This window comes from Vombatus ursinus, unplaced genomic scaffold (genome assembly GCF_900497805.2).
Source record: "Vombatus ursinus unplaced genomic scaffold, bare-nosed wombat genome assembly UNPS02011369.1, whole genome shotgun sequence".
NCBI classification, from domain to species: domain Eukaryota; kingdom Metazoa; phylum Chordata; class Mammalia; order Diprotodontia; family Vombatidae; genus Vombatus; species Vombatus ursinus.
In genome coordinates this window covers 6,972,053-6,993,821 of record NW_020951147.1, presented here as the reverse complement: position 1 = coordinate 6,993,821, position 21,769 = coordinate 6,972,053, and the positions used below count along the sequence as shown (strand labels likewise).

Sequence of the window (21,769 nt, the reverse complement as noted above, 5' to 3'; positions counted from 1 at the left end):
CCATGTCCAGCGCCCGGACCCCCCTGCCCACGCTCAATGAGAGGGACACGGAGCAGCAGGTAGGAGCGCAGTCCGGGGCCGCTGCCGCTGCCCACGCCGTGCCGGCCGGGCCTGCCGTCCCCTCTCTCCCCTCCCTCCCCTCTTCTCCTCGGTCGCCCCCCGCAGCCGCTGCTCCCGGGGCGTCCTCGGCCGCCCCTGTCATCGTCCCCTCCTCCGGCCGGCCCTGCGGGCCTTCCCGGGGCAGGGGGCCCTCCCCCGGCACCCCCGCGCCCGCCCTCCTCGGGCCCCCGCGCAGGCTTTCCCGCTGTCACTTTCTCCGGGCAACCTGTTGCTCAGCCCGCGCCCGGCCCGGGGTCCGCGTGGCTCCCGGCGCCCCCCTCCCCGCGCAGGGCCCCCCCCCCCCGCAGCCCCGGCCGCCCCGCTTCTTCCTCTCGGCTTCGTGGGGAGGCCACGGCCGTCTTCCTGCACCACGGGGGGGTGGGTGCGGATGGGGGAGGTGGCCAGAGAACCTGGGCGGGGGTCCCTGCCCCTCTGCTCCGCCAGCCTTGTGTCTAGCCCAGCTTGCAGAGCGTTTGCCGGAGCAGTGAATGCAGACCTCCACCGCCAGGAGTTTACAGGCTGCCCTCAATGGCCCCCCTCCCCCCAGTGTCATTTGTCACCTGAACTTGACCCTTTTCTGACACCTCACCTGGTGGCAAGGAGAGCTCTCCCTCCGCGGCTCCCCCGTGTAGGTGCCGGGAAGGGGAAGGGCGCTGGCATCTTGCCTTCCTGGATCGTACCCCTGCGGGTCACTCCTCTGCCTCCTTAACCTTCTCCCTTCTTCTCTGGAAAGCCTCTTCTTGCATTTTTTCTGCACCCCCTCTATTTCATCTCCTCTTCGCTTAGTCAACTGAGCAGTCAGCAGCTCCAAGGGGGTTCTGTGAGGAATATTTTCCCCTTGACGGTGCAGTCTGTGTTATCTTTGGTGGACTGAGTGTCTTTGGGGGTGAAACAGGGGTAGAGAGGGGTGTTTTGAATTCTGTTTCAGGGCCGGGGCTGGCAACTGATTGTGCTTAGAGCTCCTGACCCTTGGAACCTGGCCGTGTCGACCGCATCTTAATACCTCCCCTTTCTCACTCCGCATTTTCTGGCTGTATCCAAAGCCCCCTTTTCTAAACCTGTTCTAATTCCATCCCCCACTGTCTCACAGACCCTGCTTGAACGAACTTCTGTTTGCAAACTCTCAGCATTTGGATCTCTACTTTTTGATGGAGGTCATGGGGTGGGGTGGGAGGGGATTCTCAGGGGATTGTGGATTGGCTGAGTGATGGTTGCCCTCTTCTTGCTGGGTCTGTTTTGAGAGTTTGTTTCTGTTTTGGGTTCTTCCCCCCCCCCCCAACAATAAAACCATCTTATTCACACAGTGGGCTTTCAGTCAGTGTTTGCTGAAGGAGTGGACGTAGGAAGGATGCCAGTGCTTGGATGGAAGCTTGCCGCTGCCATTTTGCTTTATTGCAGCCACTCTAAGGACTGACATGAGTCTGGGTCATACATCCTTAGTGTTCCCCCAGTGATGGGGTACTCCTTATCTCTTCCCATCATTGTGGATTTAGTTGCCAGCTGCTTCACTTTTCTTTGGGCTTCTATGGAGAGCTGCTCCCACCGACTTAACCCCAGCTCCTATCCTACGGAAGATCCCAGATTCAGACACCTATGGACCGACAGCTCTTGAGCAGGTGACAGGATCCTTCCCAGGAGGAAGCCCATCAAGCTGGAGGCCAAGCAGGCAACAGAGCCATGAAGGAGAAACCCCCATCTTGTTCTTCCTGCTGCTGCTTTTCCGCGTGAAGGCAGTTTCAGCAGCCAGTTGGGTGCTGATGAGAGCAGTCCTGAGGTTTCCCCTCGTCGCTGGCAGAGATGTTGTGTGAGGAGACTCCCCACCCCCAGGAAAGGCTCTCTATCACTAGGTTTACATCGGAATTACTTAAACTGGTTCTGCCAGAGAGAGGTAAACAAACAATTGGCACCTTTGAGCTTTTTCCTCTTTCTTCCCTTTGCCCTTTTCCCAAGAGCTCTAGAAAAAATGCAAATACCCCCCAAAATGCCAGAGAACAAAAATCAACCTTATGTTGCAGGGAGATTGCCTGCCCGCTGTTGTCAGTCTCTGCCTTTGAGGTGTTCTTGGTGACACCTGATTCTGAATTCGTTTTCTGGCCTCTCTGCTTTGCTCTAGACACAACTTCGTGTTCTGAAGGGGGGGGGGCTGTTAATATACCAATGGTAGAGGTGTCTCATGCCGTGGCAGGGCAGCATTTGGGGCTGAGTTATTTTCTTGTTTCTTTTTCGAATGGGGCTCCTGGATTGGAGGCTTGGCAGGCACGGAAGCAGTCAACAAAATGACAGCTTGTCTTCTAGCCAGTGGCCACAGTTAAGAGGAGAGTGTGAGGAAGCCTGACTTTCAGAGTCTCCTTGCTGTTGGCCAGGGTCTGACATGAATCAGATGGCCTGAAACCTACCCTATAGTTGGGCCTCAGGACCGTCAAGGAAAACAGGACTAACCCCAAGGCCTTGTTGGGCAGTGGAAACATTGGAGTTACTCTTAGCCTCTTTCAGGGAGCTCAGAGCATTACCTTTTCCTTTTCATCAATCTTTGGAGAAAAGACCAGACCAGGATGGCTCGAGACCCTGGATGGATTACGGGAGTGGCTGTCTTCTCTGCTGCACTTCCAGTCAGGTTGAGGTTCAAGGTGGCATTGCTTGATCAGTTTTCTCTCTGTGCAATGGGGTTCATGATAACACTGTACATCCTACTTGGTTGTTGTGAGGAAAAATCCTTTGTGATCCTCTCAAATGCTATGGATAAGTGGGCTGCTATTAATGTTTTAATGATTTCTGTGTAGGCAGGTTGTGGGCACTGTGAGCTGGGCCCGTGGGTAGGCCCTGACTGACTAGGAGGATGTTCCTTCACCTGTGGGAAGAGTCCCTCCTGGCCTGGTCCTGGGCCGCCTGGGCCGCCTGGGGATGTGGCTTAGCGTGGTGGGCCGTGCCTTTATTAAAGGCTGTGGGAAAGGTGAAAGGTGATTCTGGAAACAATTTCAAGTCAGTCTTGGTCAGTCCTTGGTCAGACCTCCAGCCACTGTTTTCTCTTGACTTCCAGGAGCAGCCAAACAGGAGGCTAGAGCTTGGTTTAAGGCCATTCTGGGTGTGGTCTGTGGGTTTCTAGTTGAAATTCAACTGGCTTCAGGTTAAAGCTGGCCTTGCAAAGGGACAGGTAGCCTCTCGGGTTGTAACCAAAGATTGGCTGGAAATCTTTTTTTTTCTTTTTTTTTTTTTGGATGGCTGTTGTGAGTGGAATTCACTGTTCTAAGGTAGGGCAGGGCCAAGAGGATTTCTGTAAACCTGACAGGTTTGCATGGTGAGTTCTCTTGGGAAGTCCAAAACTTCCCAGGCCATACTGGTTCCCTTTTGAACACAGTGACTCCAGCACAGTGGCCGTCTGACCTGGACTTGGTCTCATGCCTTCATTGACTCTTTCTTGACTAGGCTTTAGCCACCTGGTCGACATTTCTTCTCTGCTCCTAGGATCTTTCCTTATTCAGCTCCGTTTGTATTATGTCAACTGGAATAAATATTTCATGTCCACAGTACAGTCAGGCCTTGGGCCTTCTAGCCCATTGTCGACAAGCAAGGTGGGGGTTGGGGAAATGTACCCCTTTGGCCCTTTCAGTGTTTCAGCTTGGTGAAATGGGCTGCCCGGCACTCCCTGGACCCATTAATGGAGCAGTTTGAGCTGCTCGGTAACCCTTGGGCTCTCTCCTCGATTCAGCAGATTGAAAGGTTTAGGGTGGTCCTCCTTTCCTTGGCTCAGCTCAGTGCATGGCTGTCAGGCTTTTTCTGAATAAAACAGAAACATCTCTCTTGATCTGTTAAAGTTTGATCCTTTTGGCCCCAAAACAGCACTCTGCTCAAAAGAGCCTCTGTCTTAGAGAATGAGATGGATGGTAGTGAGGGTTTGATTCCGATTGAACCATAAAGCCTTCTGGGCCTAGGTTTCCTGATGGTTTTCTATTGATTTCCCACTCAAATAGGGCTGGTGGGTGATAAGTGTTTGGGAATTGACCTCTTGAAGTTAGTACAGCAGTGGTTTAAAAGTCACCAACATGGTAGGTCAACTCTCCATTCTCATTCTCTCTCACTTGATGGGAGCTGGGGGCTTTTAGAAAGTGTACTTCTGAATCTTGGGCCCCCCAAACCTGTTCCTCGGCCTCATCAAAGCTCATCAAAGATGAGTCACTGAGGTGATCTACCTATTTCTTTCCTACCTGTTTTGTGTTTTGTTTTTTAAACTCTGAAGAGATGGAAGTGTTGGGCCCTGTGACATCTGATGAGGGAAAGAGTCCTCTCTCCCTGTGCACCTGTTTTGCCAGGAGTGGAATTCTCCCGTCCCCACAGAAAACTTTCTGAGTGTTTCCCTAGAGGACTTTCCAGGGCCCCGTGACTTTCCCTTTTCTAGTGACTATCTGTTGACATGGTCTCATCTCATCCTGAATCACCATCAAGATTAGGGCAGAGTTGAAGTGACTAACCTAGCCTTTGGGGCTGCAGCGCCAAACTTTGAGACTCTTACCAAAGCAGGATGGGTGTGAGCCAAGAAACCTGACTTCTCTTCCCTTTCTTGCCCACCAGACCAGCTCCTCCGTTGGGGGTATAAATAGGTTGGGTCCCTTTATCTGAATGTCTATTTTTGTCTGGGGTGTTTGAAGCTTCCCAGTCCCTGCTGGGAACTCTCTCTACAGATATCTGTCTTTGGGGAGGGGGATGGTGTATGTGGTCTTCCTGTCCCTCTCCCCTATTATTCTGCACATTTTATATTATCAATTTTCCCAGGATCAGAAATAAATATTTCCTACTATGAACTGACTAATTTTAGCCTTATAAAGCCCAGTCATCACAGGGTTGGGGGACAGATCCTGGCAGGAAGGTCAGCCCCAGAGGGAGAATTTGTGTTAGTGAGATGGCTGGCTCTGGGCTGTTGCCCTTTTTCTTTTTAACTTAGGGAAGGAAGGTGGAACTGGCCAGGGGCTCCTTTGCAGAACCAGTTAAGCTGGTTTCCAGCAATGCCCTATTTTCCTCTGCTAGCTGGGATGTTGGCAACACAAAGGTCTCAGTCCTGTGGGGCTTTCCAAGGTTCATTGAAGGCAAGCCAAGATGACGTCTGCAAACAGCTCCCACCTACAGCCCCCCAGTGCTGAATGGATCTGGCTGAGTTTGGGGCTTCTCTCCCTGAGGGACTTCTTTGCTGCCTCCTTTTGTACATCTTTCTGCTGAGGCTCTCAAAGCCTCTCCCTCCACTGTGGGTCATTCTTCTCAGTTTGCTGCTCAATCAGAGGATTTTGACATAGCCAAAGGAAGGGACTTGGCCTGAGGTGGGGTCACCAGTTGCTGAGCCTGGATGGAAAGGCCCAGGTTCCCTGACTTCTAGCCCTTGGCTCATGGCTGCTGTAATCGGACACTGCTGAATTCTCTTTGGCCTGCGACCTTTTGATTTAAGGCTGCCAGGACAGCACGTCCAGGCTTGTTGGGAGAAGAGGTGAAGCCCCTACTGTCTTTTGGAAATTGAAGTGGGATGGGAGGTGATCTTGAATCGGGAGCAGGTGGAAAAAGCAGGGGCCCCTCCTAGGGCTGCTGCTGCCCCCCCCCCCCCCACCGCTGCCACACTTCCTTCTTCCTTACACAGCAAGTGGGGGAACCTGCTCTTCAGGGAATGGGACGGGGTGAGCTGAGGACTAACTTAGCAGCACGGTTTTTTCTAGTCTTGCTCTGAAATTAAGGAAGTGCTCTAGTCTATAGTCAGAGAGAGAGGGAGGGAGAGAGAGGGAGAGAGAGAGGGAGAGAGGGGGAGAGAGGGGAAGAGAAGGGGGGGGTCTACGAGCAGCGCCCCTGCCTGTGTCCTCTGCCTCAGGGGGCAGGCTGCTCTCTTTGCTCTCCAAGTGATTCTCTAATTACTGCTTCCCCAGAGCACCCTCAAGCTGGGGTTTTGTTTTGGTAACTGATATCCTGTGTGCAGGGCGGCCCCGTTTCCTCCGCCCTCTTCAGACCGGAGGTTTTGCTGTCTCTCCCCCCACTCCATTGCTTCCCCACTTCTCTTATGTGACATCGATGCCGGTTTGTTCTCTGCTGACAGTGTTAATGTCTCTTGTGTCTTGGTACCTTACAGTCCCATGAGTTTGACCTTCTCTGTTTTCCAATCTCAGAGGAAACTAGGGATTGATAAGCTAGCTAGGTTTTGTCCAGCATCCTAAAGCAAGTGAATTATTGGGAGGAAAGCCCCTAGCACTTGCCTCCTGGTTTTCTCAGCCCTGCATAGCCCTGGGTTGCCTTGCCTTTGCATTTCTGTTGTAAGCTTCCACGGTGACTGGCATGAGGGATCCAGTTTGGGAGAGCTCTTCCGGGAGCTGAGGGTACTCTGCTTTTAGAGCGGGGATCTGAACAATCCTGGTGGCCTGGTCCTGCCACTGAGACTCCATAGGTATTTCATAGTATTTCTAGTATCTTTCTCTCTGATCCTCCTGGGGCTGCCTCCTTTAGCTGGGAGTAATCTGAACAGCCTTTGTGTCTCCCACCCCCAGCCACCCGGGCCCCAGCCAGCTGTCTGGAGGAGAACAGAAGGCTTGTTGGAGAGGTTCGTGCACATCTCGAGGGCATTTATTTTTCTGAGTGTTTCAGGCTTGTGATTTAGTACAGTCCTAAGCTTACTCTTGCAGATTTTCATCAAACACCAGAAGACTTCTGCGAAAATCCCAGCTTGAAATTTCCTTTATCGTGTTCTATCCTCTCAAATGATCAGTACCATTTAAAGAAGAAAGGCAGGATCTTGTGCCCAAGTCATGGCCCTTTGGCCTCAGACTGCACTCCGAATGTAAGGGTGTGAGTGGGGAGCGTGGCAGTGAATACTCACTTCTAGGGTCTGTTGGAACTTGCTGGGTGGTCTGTGAGTTCAGGACTTGCTTTCCTCAGATTACTTCCCTGGGTAGCATGGAAAGTTTGTGCTTAGGAAGCCTGGGAGACATACCACTCTCTGGTTTGGTGACTTTGTGGCATTTCTATCCTGGAATGAGGAAATCTTCACCAAGTCTACTCTGTTCACCTTCACTCTTAAATTTTTTTTTCTTTTTTATGATTACCTCCAAAGAAGAGATGTGCTCTCCCTCCCACATTTTTGCAGAAATGGGAAATGGATCCATAGATGTGGAACACTGGATATAAATGTGATTTCCTTCTCCCCCCTTTGTATCGGTTTTGATGACTTTGTTTCTCTTCCTCTTTAAAAAAAAAAAATTTTTTTTTTTTTGGTATGAGTGGGGAGGGAAGGGATACAGTGAGAAATCTAGGTGATATAATAGAAGTAATCATCAGCAAAATCTGTTTAAAATATTTTATTAAGACGATTTGTCTTTACATCATAGTCATTTCACAAACACCCCCCCCCCATTAAAATCTTGGAACAATGGAAAACATCCAGTACAGTGACAGGCTCTGACAGTATAGACAGCAGACTGGGGCCCTGGGGGGGGGGGGGTTGCCGCGGCCACACAAATCCCATCTGTTGCCACCTGCTTTTGCTTCATATTTTATTTGCTTTGTATTTTGGTTTGTATTATTATTATTAAATAATAATTTAAAATGTAAAAACCATTCCTAGCTTTGGGTCATATGAAAACAGGAGGTGGGCCGGATTGACCCTTTCGGCTGCAGTTTGCCAACCTCTGGTATGTATTTTCTCCGTTTGTTCTCATAGACCCCCTAGCTCTGTGCTGTGAAGGGCATTTTTTGTTTTCATTACTTGTCACCTCCACCCTTGCTGCCTTTTGTCATCTGTCCTCCCTGGTAGAGAGCTGGAGAGGGAGGAGAACGTTCCTTTCCATCGAATATTTGATGAGGGAGAATAAGAAAGTCATGTTTGTATAGATTTACGAGGTGAATTCCTCAAGACACAGCCGTGAGGTAGTGCTGGTATTGTCTCCAATTTACAGGTAGGGAAACAGGCTCACAGAGGCGAAGGTTCTTTCTTTGCCCATAATTACGCAGCCAGTGTCAGAACCAGGATTTCAACTCAGATGTTCTGACTCCGAGTCCAGGGTTCGTTCTTCTCTAATATGGCACCTGTGTAGACTTGCAGCATGTGTGAGAATCCTTCTCTTGTGCCGATTAGTGTATTTTTCTTGTCCTTCTGGTATCTCTACTAAGGCTTCTGATCATTTGCTTTTTCTATGTGATCTCTCTAAATTCCCCTCCACCACCAGCACCACCATGTCATGGGGGTGTTCCAGGCTGTCCCAGCTTTTCTTCTGCTTTGCTGACACTTGGTTGGCTGACCCGTTAGCCCTTTAAAGGGATGGCTCTTAATCCCTCCCGACCTCATCTTTGTTATCCAGAAACAACCCTAGCCCTCTTCCTCCTTTACAGCCTCTGGACAGATACATTTATTTCTAAGTGCTTTCTCTGCAGCACTGGGTATATAAACACCAACAGATAAAATGATTCCTGCCCTCAGTAAGCTTATGTTCTAGTGGAAGGAGCTGACAGGAGGTGGGTCCCATGGCCATGAAGGGATGAGTGGAGGGCGGCCAGACAGGGAAAGCTCACCTGTGGTCCAAGGGACAAGAGTTTACTTTCTTGTCCATTCCAAGGGGTCATCACTTGATAGAAGAGAGAGAATACCACGTTGTGGTTATTTTTAATGATAGTGTGGCAGCCTGGCCCTTGGGGAGCCTTTATGCTGCTGGAGACAAGTGTCCTGGTTTCCTTGAACCTCCAGGTGTTTTCATGCACTGAGCTGCAGCTGCTGTATTCTCCTTTGTGGAAAGTGTAGCCCAGGAGGTGTGAGGCGTCCTGGTGTGGTGACTCCACAGGTGTGATGTCACTGGCTCATCCGTAATGGCAGAAGTGTCCTCTCCTGAATCTGTAGAGCTACCCTCCAAGCTAATGCCTTGTGAGGGAAAGAGAGTAGGCTTGGGCACCAAGGCCAGGCCCCAGCACTTCACTCGGTAGTCACGCGCCCATGGGGCATAGCATCTCTGGGCCTTGGCGGTCCTGATCTGTAATGTAGGCAGAGCAGTGCTTGCATTTCGTCCTTTAAGAAAGTGCTTTGTAAACTCTGAAGTGAGGTACGAGTTGCCTTTATAATTGTTATCTGAGAGTTAAGGATAGTACCCCAGGGACAGGGCCTGATCTTGCACTTTGCTGTTTCCTCTGACATCCTTTGGGAGAGGCCTGGGAGGAGACCAGTCAGTTTTGGATAACCACGTTCTATGGAAAAGACCTTGAACTCATCCCCGATCTGGTTGATTTCTCCCCGGGACTTTTATTATAAACGTTTGTTTCACATTTCCCGCAGTTTATTGATTGGGCTTTAGAAAGGCCTATACTGAGTTGGTGGCAGCCTGCTCTCCTTGCTTGGGCAGTTCCTTTTCACTGACCTCTGGGCTTGAAGCTGCATTGGGTGTTTTCGTCCTGCCAATGCAGACCATCAGTCTTGTCCTTTGGTCGCATTAAAACAATCCAGTGGGCACTTTTGACTCACTTAGCTTTTCCGAGGGCAGCATTAAAGGGCTTTTTGGCTGGCTGTTGGTCAGTTTTACATTTGAAAACTGCGAGACTGGCTGTCTCCTTGAAGAACCTTGGAGCCATTAGCAGCTGACTGCTGGTAGGGTCCAGGCGCTTCAGACCTATCACTCTGATACTCTGCTTTCCTGTTGCTTACTAATCTGTGTTGATTTTGCCACCATCTCTTATTGAAGCCTGCCTGCCAAAGAAGTATTACTCATCTAGCACCACAATTTAGATGCCCATTTAGGAGAGAGATCTTGGGTCAGGTTCTAGCAGAGGTGTGAACTTCATCTCTCAGTCTGCGTGTCACTTATTAGAACTAAAAGCAGGGAAATTATGGAGACACACATGGAGTTTAGAAAACCGTTTCTTCCCCTTTGTTTGTTCAGGGTACAGCACTCCTGATTTTGTCTCCTTTGCCAGGATGGCTGCTGGACAGCTTTGGCCTTACCTTCACAGTTACTTCGGGCAGATTAAACAGGTGTCTCCACTGAAACCCCCTCTTCCCTTGCTTAAATCACTCTCTCTCTAAATGATAAGGTGACTTACAGTCACCTGCACCCAGTTTTCTGGGAGTCCACCTCTATTTCCTGTCATTCAGTGTCTGTCTGCCCATTACCCACCCCCCAACACACTCTGGGATGTTTCCTCTGACTGCAGTCTTTCTGGTTCAGTTATAGAATTGTCTGCCCTGGCTTCAGCCACTTGCCTATGTAGGAAATGTAAGAAAGCATTGCTTACTTTCATCCTTGCTCCGCCAAGACTTGCTTCTCTCCTTAGCTGAGGTCAGGCAGTCCAGACTGTGCCTTTTGCATTTTCTGTGTGGCCCTTGGAGGCCCATCTCTGTGTTCCAAGACATTGATTGGGAATCATTATCTTAATGGGCTGGGGCTGTATCCCTAGGGAACCAAAGATGCCTGCGCTGGATCATCCCCATTACTTCTTAAGTAATCTGGAGTTCGAACTGAGGAGATGTGTGCCCGACAAGCCCTGCCTAGTCTTGCCCAGGCATTAGAACATTCAGCAGGAAAGGGGATTCTTTGAGCTAGACCTCAGTCTCGAGTGAAGAATAGGGTTGTTCAGAATTTGGATTCAGAGCTGTTGCCTGGGGATGGTGTAAATGCAGAGATAGCTCCAGATCTCTTTCTGGGGGTCCTCGTAGTGCCACACAGTGGTATGTTTGGCTCTCTAGTCGGGTTTGCCCTACTGCCTCTGCCCACCTCCCGGGAATCTGAGAACCAATCTGTTGTCATCAGGGCCCTGAAGGTGGTGCCCATCAAGTTAGACTTCTTCAGGCACAGGGTTGCTCTCCAGGCAGGACACTTGGCAAGGCTGTTGGGATTCTCTGTTACTAGAGGACCTCTCCCCAAATGGACATTTGGGTGCTGGTCCAAGCTGTATCTTCAGCCCTACTGAAACAGGCCAGCTTCCCCTTGGATTCCCTCCTCGATATGGGGCGTCTGCCACCAGTACACAAAAAGGTACAGAGCGCCATGCTTTTGGCCTGAGCTGCCAAGAAGGCTGGGAACTGGTAGTGCCAGGCCTCTGGGTGCCCATGGTGCTTGCCAGTTTATCCCTGGGAGCTGCACTGTGACTGTCCGATGATTTCTCTTAATGCTGTTGCTTGTGTAATTCACCCGTTTCCTGTTTGCACTCATTTGGCCTTTTTTTCTTCCGTTTTACTTCTCTCTTCTGAAGTGATAGTGGTGCTTACTGCCCAGCTCCTTTCTTAGAGACCAGAAGGTCTCTTTCCTTCCTTGGCTTGAACTTATTGATGAGGGCTGCTGGGTGCTGGCCCACTGCTTTGAGTTAACAGCCTCAGGACTTGCCAACCTCAGTCTGATTCTGGGTGTGGTGCTCAGGCAGCTGGCCCTGTTCACTTTTATTGTTCCCTTTATGGGAGAAGCTGTGGAGGCCTTCGTAGATGGGGAAGCCCCTGATGGGTCCAGCCTGTGGTGGCCTCAGCCCCTCCACTTGTCCTCTGGGGGCCTCCCGGAGGAGTCCTCGATTGTTTGGCATTTCTATCCCTTCAGTATTAGCTCTTGGTTTTGTGGCCACTGTGGCTCAGTTCAGGGCCTAGTTCAGGACTTAGAAAGGACTTAGAGTTGGAAGGGCAAGTAAGTCTACCCCTCTCGCGCCCCCCCCCCATTTTATAGAAGACAAAACTGAGACCCAGACAGGGTCACAGGGCGCGTTGGAGTGGGTGGCTTCCAGATCTACATCTGGGAACCTCTAAGGAGCAGACATGGGATTTGAACTTCTGTCCTTTGACTTCAGGTTCAGTGTTCTTTCCCTCTGGGGAAGGACAGGACATTTGGCTTTCCCGTTTATGGGCAGATTCCCCAGAAGCAAGGCAGGAAGCTACAGCCGGTTGAGACCCAGGTGTTCCTTAGGAAAGCTGGGCCTCTGCTTCCATCTAGAGCCCTTGGGGGGATGGGGGTGCTTCTCACTAATGGGGTGAGTCCTTGGGGCTTCCCCCCTTCTGTGTGGTGTGAATTCCCAGAGAGGAGAGTCTTTACCTTAATTACTGGGATCAGGCTGCCTGATGAGAGGACTGCCTGTTAATTGATTAGATGACAGTCCTTTACATTGATTTTGAACTGTTGGGAATGTTTTTTTCATAAATAAATCAGGGCTTGGTGAATGGAAAAGTAAAGCCAAGGATGAGATAAACCGTCACATCTTAAGTCTTATTTCTTATGTCCTTAATCTCTAACTTACGATTGGAAAAACACTTAAGTCTATTTCTTTTGCTGCTTGGTCTGGGTGCTGAGGGGTCTGCTTTCCTTTGCTTGGCCCGAGGCCCTATTGTCCCTCCATCTCACCATCAGATTCCTTTATTTGGTCTGATTTAATTTTTCCTTTGCTTTCTCTCCCCCACCTCCCATTGCAGAGTGGATGAACCCTGTTCTGAAATATATTTTTAAAACATTGTTTAAAATCAAACACCCTGCCTTTCTTGAAACCACAGAAACTACTTGTGAAACAACAGATAGGGCACACTGCCAAGCGGGCGGCAAATCCAGACTGTTAAACACCAATCCCTTAATGACAGAATGGCAAACAGGAGATGGAAGCCTCCATGATTGTTGTGGAGAAAAGGGTTTTCTTGAAAATGAAACGTTTAGATGATGAGTCTCTCCTTTCCCACTTGGGATGCTAGAATTCTAGACATTCTCTGAGGTAAGCTCTTCCGAAATTATCTTGTGTGGCTGCTCTGTTATCCGCTCCTAGTTCTGAAGAGGTTTCGTCATTGTGTAAGGAGTGCCCCGAAATACAGACCAGCTCCTCCTCCTCTTTCCCCACCAGGGAGGGGGGCTGAGGTGGTTTGAGCAAAGCCCTGCACTGGTTTCTCTTCCCAACCCCACCCCAGCTCACTGCGGTGGTAGAACTGGCCTTTGGCTCTGGCTGGAACTCTTCTCCTGTACATACAGACATGTTTGGCATGGTTGCTGTGGGCCTTTAATCTCCAGGCATCGAAGTGAGATTCTTTAGCTACTTAAGTTTTAAGAATTGTACACTTAATAACAGTCTTAGCTTCCAGCTCTTGTTCTCATGCTGCATTATGGTGTGGAAGGTGTGTGTGTGGGGTGGGGGGTGGTAGACTCTGCTAGCAAAACATAGATTCTTTTTTTGCTTGTTTGTTTGTTTTTGTTTTTGGCAAGGCAGTTGGGGTTAAGTGACTTGCCCAGGGTCACACAGCTAGTAAGTATCAAGTGTCTGGTCTGAGACTGGATCTGAACCCAGATCCTCCTGACTCCAGGGCCAGTGCTCTATCCACTGCGCCACCTAGCTGCCCCAAAACCGATTCTTGACGGGCCTTCCCAATGTGGAATTCTGGTTTGCTTAAGGGCCAGAGGAGAGATCGTACGTGAAGACCTTCTTAGCCAAGTCCAGTGAGGGGCTTTGGGCAACAGTGATTCCTGAAGACCATATCTCCTGCATTGCCAAAGACACTCCTGACCCTGACAGTCTCCAGCTTCCTTGGAGAGTTGAGATAGTACTTGGCATGGTTTTCTTTTTTTTTTTTTAATTAAAAATAAAATCCCATTGACCCTGCCAGTCAAGCCTGGATTAAGAGCCTGCTGAGTGGCACACACTGTGCTTATGTGCTGGGGATATGACCAGAAAGGAGAGTGCCCCATGCAAAGTGGGCACTTGGGAAATGGCTGTGGGTGGAAGCAATGTGGACCTGGGGAAGGGCGTCCAGAGTAAGGTTGAGGTTGAGACAGGGCAGGGTGGCCTGGTGGGAGTGGGGGGGGAACCGCCTCCCTGGACACGGAGGATTGGCTAGCGTAGGGACTCAGAAATAGGAGAGAGGCGAGGGCCAGGTGAGGTCGTGGGTGAGGCGCGTCACATGCCAAGAGCCCTCTCGCTGTGCACGCTAGCTACTCTTCTCAGGACTCAGCAGCGTGAGGGCTTTACAAGTCAAACAGAAGAGTTCCTGTCTGAACCTAGGGGTAGTAGAGGCTCTGGAGTTTGAGGAGAGAGTGACAGGGGCAGACGTTGTGGAGGGACAGACCCGAGACCAGGCTGCCTGACACGGGGCTGGTGGGGGGGAGAGCGCCCAGGAGGCTTTGCCGTGTCCTCACTGTGGGTACCACCAGAGCACTTGCAGTGGCCCCTTCACCCCCCCTTTACCTCAGTTTTCTCATCCATAAAAGATCTCCTCCTTCACCAGATTGTTGGTATCAAATGAGATAATAGGTATAAAATGCTTTGCAACCCTTAAAGGCCTGTTTACCTGGTAGCCATTATGTGCAATTGAAATAGGAGGGAGGAAATACTTCATTTCTTTCACTCACTGCTACCAAAATGGACCGACAAACCTCTCCTGTACTTTTCTTCTTTTTTTTTTTCACCTTCTCACCTGGAAATCAGAATTTCATAGGGAATGTTAATGAACGTTAAATGCCTTTCTCGTCAGCTAGCTGCTGCTTGGTCAGTCACCCCTCTCAAGCATATAGATTCGTTTGTAACTACTCTATTCTGGCGTGTCAGCGTCTGCTTTCAATCCAATAATCAGTCATTTGCCGTGGAACTCCATAAGAAAATTGAGAGATAGAGCAAGGAGGGCACTAGACTCAGATCATCCGGGGGTCCTGGTGGCAGGACTGAGCTCAAACTCAGGTCCTTACACCACAAGACTGGGGTTCATTTCTGTCCTGTGTTGGGGGCTGGGGGTGGGAAGAGGCAGCCTTACGGAAGGCCTTGTAGGGAGCTGTAATGGTGAGTTGAGATTCATTCCAGAAGTGTCCTGAAATAGCAAGCAAGCACAGGTGACGGGACAGGGCACGAGTGAAGTGGAAATGAAGACCAGGGTTGGAATCCTGCCTGGAAGACTCACTCCTTAGGGTGAGACCAGGGGCCGGCCCTTTTGCCAATCTGGGCCACAGTTTTCTCATTCATAAAAGAAGGGGGTTAGAACAGAGGATCCCAAAGGCTCGCTCCACCTCCGAATCTCAGATCTTAGGAAGCTGCAACTAGATCTTCTTTTCGGTTTTGTTCCTGGCAGCTTTCTCAAGAGCCCGTGGTATGGTTTCCATTCTATAACTGTGTGGTAGGCTAGAGGAAAGAAGACTTACGTGATTCTTCAGCAAGTCTCCCAGGGCTGTTTCTAGACTGATGGACTCCTCCACTATTTTATCTGGTATAGAACACATAGTCTTAGAGTAGGGATATTCTCAAGGTCCTCAGAGTTTATAGAGATCCCTGTCAGTACTCGTCTGTCTGCAGTAAATACAGCAATAATGAACCTTTATTCTGGGCTCCCTGGGTCAAGAACACTTAGGAGGTGCCTAGAGAGGTCCGGGAGGGAAATTAAAGGAGCCTAGCCAGCCAGAATGACCAGCCAGGGTGGGAGGAAAGGGCTTTCTCCTCACTTTCCTTAGAATTCTAGGCCAATTCTCTTGTTTTACATAAAAGAGAGGGAAAGGGTGCAGCATGCAAGTGATTTGCCCCAGATTACTAACACACGTAGTGAGTAGTTGAGCTCAGATTTCAAATCAGACCCTCTGACTCCCATCCCAAAGCTCATTCTACTGTCCCATGATGCCTCTCAACTTTTGTTTACAGTTTTTCCCTAATTTTGTTTTAATGATAACTATTTCCCAACTTGATGGATTATCTCCGTGCACTGTACCTAAGTCTAATGAGGTCCCAACACCATGGAAGGCACCTTGTTAGAATATAGTTGCTGTTCCTGTGATTAGGTGTGGGGGCAGGTAGAGAAGGACCTTCGCTGGTGCTCTGTGATCCACATGCCCAGCTGGTGTGGTCTAGTCATAGAGAAAACAGACCAGGCACTTCCTCCAGATCCCATTGGCCCAGCACGTTTCTGTGGCTTTTACTTTTTCTCTTCTAACACATGTTATGGAGTGGTCTTGACTGCCAGTACGTTGGGGAGCACTTGGGGAAAACATCATCTCCACTCCAAGGCCGAATTGCGGTGGAGACTTTTTTTTCTCAGAGATGTTTGGCCTTGCTGATTTCTTGCCAGTTTGTGTCTCCGAAGTTCATTTTTATCAAATTCTTTGACTATTGAAGTTGTTGTAGACTCCCTTTGTCCTTCTGGGAAGGTTCGATAATGCCTAGTGGAATGTGGCTCTCTTAGAAGAAAAGAATTAAGGAGTGAGACCAGGAAGGGATGCTCCCAGGCAGCATCTCTGCACATTTATCCGCCATCAGTTGACCCGTAAAATAATCTCGCACAGGGGTTCTTCTTAAACCTGGGATCATGAATGTATTTTAGAAGTATTTTGATTACTGTTTTTCAGTAATGTAGTTTATTGTATGCATTTAAAAACATTCTGAGAAAGGGTCCATGAGTTTTACTGGACCATTGAAAGGGTCCAGGACACAATGTACGAGGTGAAGAATTCCTGGACTAGCAGGATCGTACAGCCTTCCTTCTTTTTCACAAAGATTTGTCCCAGGTTCCAGGAGAGACTCATGGCCCATGAGGGACTGTGGAAAACGAGAGGGTGAGCATAGGAAAAGTGCCCCTGGTCCCTCCAGGTCCAGAGGTGGCCAGATTGTCTTTATGCAATGACAGGTCACCATGAACTAGAGTGGGAGCAGGAAACCCTTAGTGGGGGGTCATTGCTGTGCTGGTTGTTTTTCCTTGGTGTCCCACCTCCTTCAGGAGTGGAGGGTTCTTTGTGACAGGCTCCACCTGGCTTTTAGCTTTCTTATTCTCTGAGCCTTGCCTGAGGACTGAATCAGCTGTGTGTGTGTGTGTGTGTGTGTGTGTGTTGGGGGGTGGGGTGTAGTGGAACGGAGGGCCTGTTAGACTGGTCTGCCCCGGCCCACTGCTTTCCCTCCCTGAAATGGGGAGGGAGACTGAAACCCCTGTTTGTTGAGCTCCGCTGAGTCAGTCTCTCCCCTCGATTATGCAGCCTAAGGCTGCTTCTCACCCAAGAGTCCCTGGAGTCTCCTGGGCTGCTGTGGGAACCATGAGTGGGGAGGAGGGCAAGGGCAGGTGCCAGGACCAGGTGCTGGGTGTGTCCTTCATGGTAATAGGGGATGGGTTCTGGCAAAGCATCCTGACAGGATGGGCCTGGGGCAGGTCTGGCCCCTTTTGTGGGCTGCCGCTGCCTGGATCCACAGTGTCCTGCTGGGGACGGTGGTGGTTGGCGGGGTAAAGCTAAGAGAGAGAACACATCGGCCTGGCCCTGAACACCGTGCTGGCTGAGAAGGCACACTAGCCTCTAGTGTCGGGTCTCTCATTTATTAACTTTATCTTCCTGAGCAAGTCAGATAATCTTTCTGAGCCTCGATGGTTTCCTCATCGGGAAAATGTCAGAGGGTCCCCCTAATTTCCTACTTCCCATGACTTTTGAGATAGTCATAGGATCACAGACTGAGAGCCAGAAGGAACCTCGGACGCCATCTGGTTCAACCCTTTTATTTTACAGGTGGGGAAACTGAGGCCCATGGTTCCACAGGTAGTAAACGACTGTCGTGGGATGTGAAGCCAGACTCGGGACTCAAGGGAGACAGTGCCCTCTGCCTCCGTGGGGCTGAGATAATGGATTTGAAAGCACCTTGTCTCTAGCTTCTCTGGGGTTGACACTTGTTACCATATTTCCAAACCCTGCTGCCTCCTGAGGCCTTCCTTTATTTTCTGGGGCTGTGGTCCACATGGTCCCTCCACATTTGAGCAAGATAATTTCCCTTGTGTCCAGTGAGGATTTTAGGTACGGTTTGCTTATGACACTCAGACTCTTGGACTGACTTTCCTGATCTTCCCAGGCCCAAGCAGTGCACTTCTTCATTTCCTGGTTCGACATGGCTAAAACACTGAGTTAGTGAATCACACTTTGACATCCAGAGTTCCTACAGTATGTGAGCTGAAGGGATCCTTAAGGTCACCCAGTCCGAGTGAAGGCCCAGCAGGGTTGGGATCTGTGGAAGGTCCCCCAGTTTGTGTCAGAGCTCCTGCCTCGGAGTCTGAGGACTCCGCATTCCCTGGGAGGATCTGAATAGGGGAAGTATGGAAAGGGCCCTGGGAAGGACATCAGGCTGGCTCAGATTACCTCATGGGGGTTACTCTGAAATCCTGCCAGTGCCCCAGTGCCTCTCCAAGGGAAGAAAGAAGCCAGAGGGCCCAGGAACATTTAAGCTTGTGGCACCTTCTTTCAGATGGAAGTGGCTGGACAGAGAAAGTGGGGGAGCAATCATGAGGGGGCCCTGGGCAGGGGCCCAGAAGGAAGGGAAAGGAAGAGCAAGCACTCTGATGACTTTTGGCTGCTGGGCCTTCCTCACAGCCAGCATCTTACTTTCCCCCAGCATCCTCCTCAGAGGCATTGGAGTTCTGATCCAGAGGTGTTGAGAAAACTCACACCTCATTTAGGTGGATATTGTCTGGACCTGGCAGCTGTCTCTTCCCTGGTAGAAGAGGCCAGCTTTCTGGAGAGGCTTCAGGAAAGCTGTATTCTGTCTGGCTCCAGAAGAGATTTGGGGCTGCCCCACTCCCTCTAGTCTGGGGGTTAGTGAGATGATGGCAGAAGAGTGGGCTTTGGTGTGGACATCAGCTTTCCAGCTCTGGCCTGGCCTCCTGAACCCCAACACTGCTAGGATGTTGACTGTTTTGCCTGGGACAGGGAGTGTTTCACTTTGTTTTTTCTGTATGGACTTCTCCATGAGGGTTCTTTCCTCAGGAGAGTGGGGATCCCAGGTCCTTCCTGGCCCAGCAAGGTCTCAGGTGCTTGTCTGTGTGGGCTGGCACGTTCCTGGTTGTGCCCTTTTTCCCATCCCTCCCTAAGCCTTTCTGGAGCTCACCAGCCCCATTCTGTGGCAGCCCCAGGTACTGCTGGGGGAGGGAGGAGCCGGGGATCTGTCCCAGGGCCCATATTGCACACCTTTAGCCAGTGTGCTTTGCAGCACACTGGGCCGCTCTAAAGTCAACGTGGAAGGAAGAGCAGGGAGTTATATGGTAGCTCCTAGGTGAGGCTGTGCCCTGAGCTGAAGAGAAGGCAGGAACCACCAAAAAAGGGTAGGTTGGGAAAGTTTGTACCAGGGAATGTCAGACTCTGGATTCACACTGGGAAAGTCATGCTGTTAATGGGGCACAGTTTCTTTCCTGGCCACAGGAGGGGACTTGCTGTGCAGACGGTTGGACCTCCCTCTCTTGTGGCAGAGAATAAGCTCTGTTCCCACGCTGCCGGGCAAAACGCTTACTATGGCTCTCCCGCCTTCTTCCTGAGACCATAAGCCTCTTGGCCTCTCCTGTTCTGTTCCAGTCCCGATGATGGGAACACCAGAGTTCCTGGCAGCCATCCAGTCCATTCCTGCCTCTTCCCAGAATGTCTGATCTGTGCAGTGGGTTGGTTCTCTGCCGTGTGGAGTGACCAGAAGCACTCTGCCCCACCGGTGGGGCGGCACTTGTGTGATCTCCCCTCCTACCAGGCAAACCGGAGCTCACCCGCCGCTCCCCATGACATCAGTGATCTGGGGGAAGATTAATGGACGTGTGAGTAGGGGAGCTCCTTGGGAGCTCATTACCGGCTCAGGGCTGAGCTTGTGGTCATGGCTGTGGATCCCTTTGGGCACTAGTGAAGCCAGGGGCTTCCTGAAGAAGCCCGTGCCCAGGCCCGTGCCTGTGCCTGTGCCCATACCCCAGCTCAGTGTGCAGAGCCGAGCAGAGGCTTCGGGGGCTTCTATTCTAATGAAGGGCGCAGTGTCCATCTTCTTTAGGCTGGATTCCTCACTTCTCGACTTGCCGCTTCTGGTTTTTCACAGCGTGAGTATAGTTGCCCCAACTAGCCCCCAGGGCAGCATTCAGGGGAGGTGTAGCAGCCCCTTTGCAGTGATGGCCTTATTGAGCTTGGGTAAGCCCCATCAGAGCCAGCCTTGACTTCCTCTTTTAATGGGGAATGCCGCTAACGGGGAGCAGCCTCTGTGGCCAGGGGACCTCCTGAGCTGAGCTGCCCCTCCTATTGCTTGAGCTCGTATGGCAGGGCTGACGAATGGAGGGCTCCAGGGCCAATCCAGAATTTAGGGGTCCGTGATGAGTAGTCTGCAGAGAAGCTGGAGAGGCCGGGCTCGTTTTGTAACCTCCCAGCCTCCCCGAAGCCACCTCACTCACCTTGCTCCTTGCCTTCCTGCTGGGGAGATGTAAAGCCATCTGCCAGCTTTCTTAAGCCTTTCTTCTGCTCAGGTCTCAGGATCCAGAGATGGCACTTGAAGGTGCTTCTCTGCCTCTGGGGCTGTAGTGGGACGGCATTTGGTTGTGGGGAGTTGTGGTATGACCTGAGGTGTCTGGGAAAGGAAGATGTCCTTCACATAGCTGGCACTGCCACACATCCCCCCCTGTCTTCACACACCTGCTCAGTGCTGCAAAAGGACTTTGGCAGTTTGAATATTAACAGTTAATTGGGGAGGCTCTTCAGGAACCCTGAATGCTGTTACTGACCATGCCCCCTCCTTGAACAGTGGCAGAGTGAACCATTTCTCAAGGTCACTCAGTCTTCGGCAGTATTTGGCCTCGTGAGCTGCCTTGGCATCCTAGGAGGTCTCTACTGCTCCATGCTGTGTTCCCAGGGCTCCTAGCGTACCAGGTTTGCCCCCTCCCCTCTCCTCCACAGGTTGTTTTAATCCTCTTGCCTGTAAACAGCTGGAGCAGAGCATGTTTGCCCTGTTCACATGAGCAGTTATCTCTCCACGGGATGACTGGCATCCAGGCTGGAGGGGCTGCAGTCACTTGATGGGGGAAGCTGTCTGCAAGAAAAGTTGCAGACCTTAGGAGGAAACTTTCCTCAGTTGGATTTAGAAGAACAATTAGGGGATGTTTCCGGTTGCCCCAGCATGAACAAACGGTACTCTTCTGCAGTGTTCAGGGGCAGCTGTCAGAGGGAGCTGGCCCTGGAGCAGGTGGTTAGTTCGTGGAATTCACAACCCAACAGGGAAGAAAAAATCTCCCCAAAATAATGATCCTGTGTGTATTTTGGGGGCGGGTGCTCGTGGCTTCCCTGCTCTTGGAATGGGATCGTGGAAGCTGGGACTGACCTTGCCCACCTGCCTCCTTTCCCAGCTGCTGATCTCGAGCTGAGCTTCTGCAAACGGACCCGAGGTTTGGGCCTCAAAGAGGGATCTCAAAATAATGGCCAAGTTCCCCACTAACAATAACCTATTATAATTAAAACAACAATAATGAAAACAATAATTGATCCTCGTGCAGTGCTTTAAACTCAGCAAAGCACTTGGCATAAAGCAGATGGGTACAGTAAGTACTGTGGGTATCATTATCCCTATCTTCCAGATAAGGGAACCGAAGCCTGGAGGTGACGTCTCTTGTGCAGGGTCACACAGCTCATAAGGAGCAGAGGCAAGTTTTGAACCAGGTGTTGGTGTAGCACTTTCTCCCTTCTGCCATGAGCTTGCTTCCCATTGGGTCCTGAGGGTGCTGGAAGCCCCCCAGTCAGCGGAGCTGGGTACTCTGGCCAGGCCATGGTGACAGCAGTTTGATGAAATGTCTGTCTCCTGCCTCAGTGCAGCGGGGAGATGCCCTTCATGCCATCAGTGCCCACATTCTGACAGGCTTGGAGTACAGGCCCCAGTGGCACCTGTTCAAGCTACTGCTGAGCTCAGTTGAGAGAAAGGAGTGTATTCCCAGAAGGGTGGTCCCCAGCGGATGTGTGTGTGTGTGTGTGTGTGTGTGTGTGTGTGTGTGTGTGTGTGT

The 21,769-nt window shown here is 50.8% G+C and overlaps 1 protein-coding gene across 1 annotated transcript in view; it reads left to right on the top strand.

Annotated features, from left to right (window-relative positions):
• Window positions 1–2: 2 nt before the first annotated feature.
• Window positions 3–21,769, top strand: part of MARK2 (microtubule affinity regulating kinase 2) — a 57,594-nt gene continuing 35,827 nt past the window's right edge. The window contains exon 1 of the mRNA XM_027856327.1: window positions 3–59. Coding sequence (XP_027712128.1) covers window positions 3–59 — 57 coding nt within the window. The remainder of the gene's footprint in view (window positions 60–21,769) is intronic.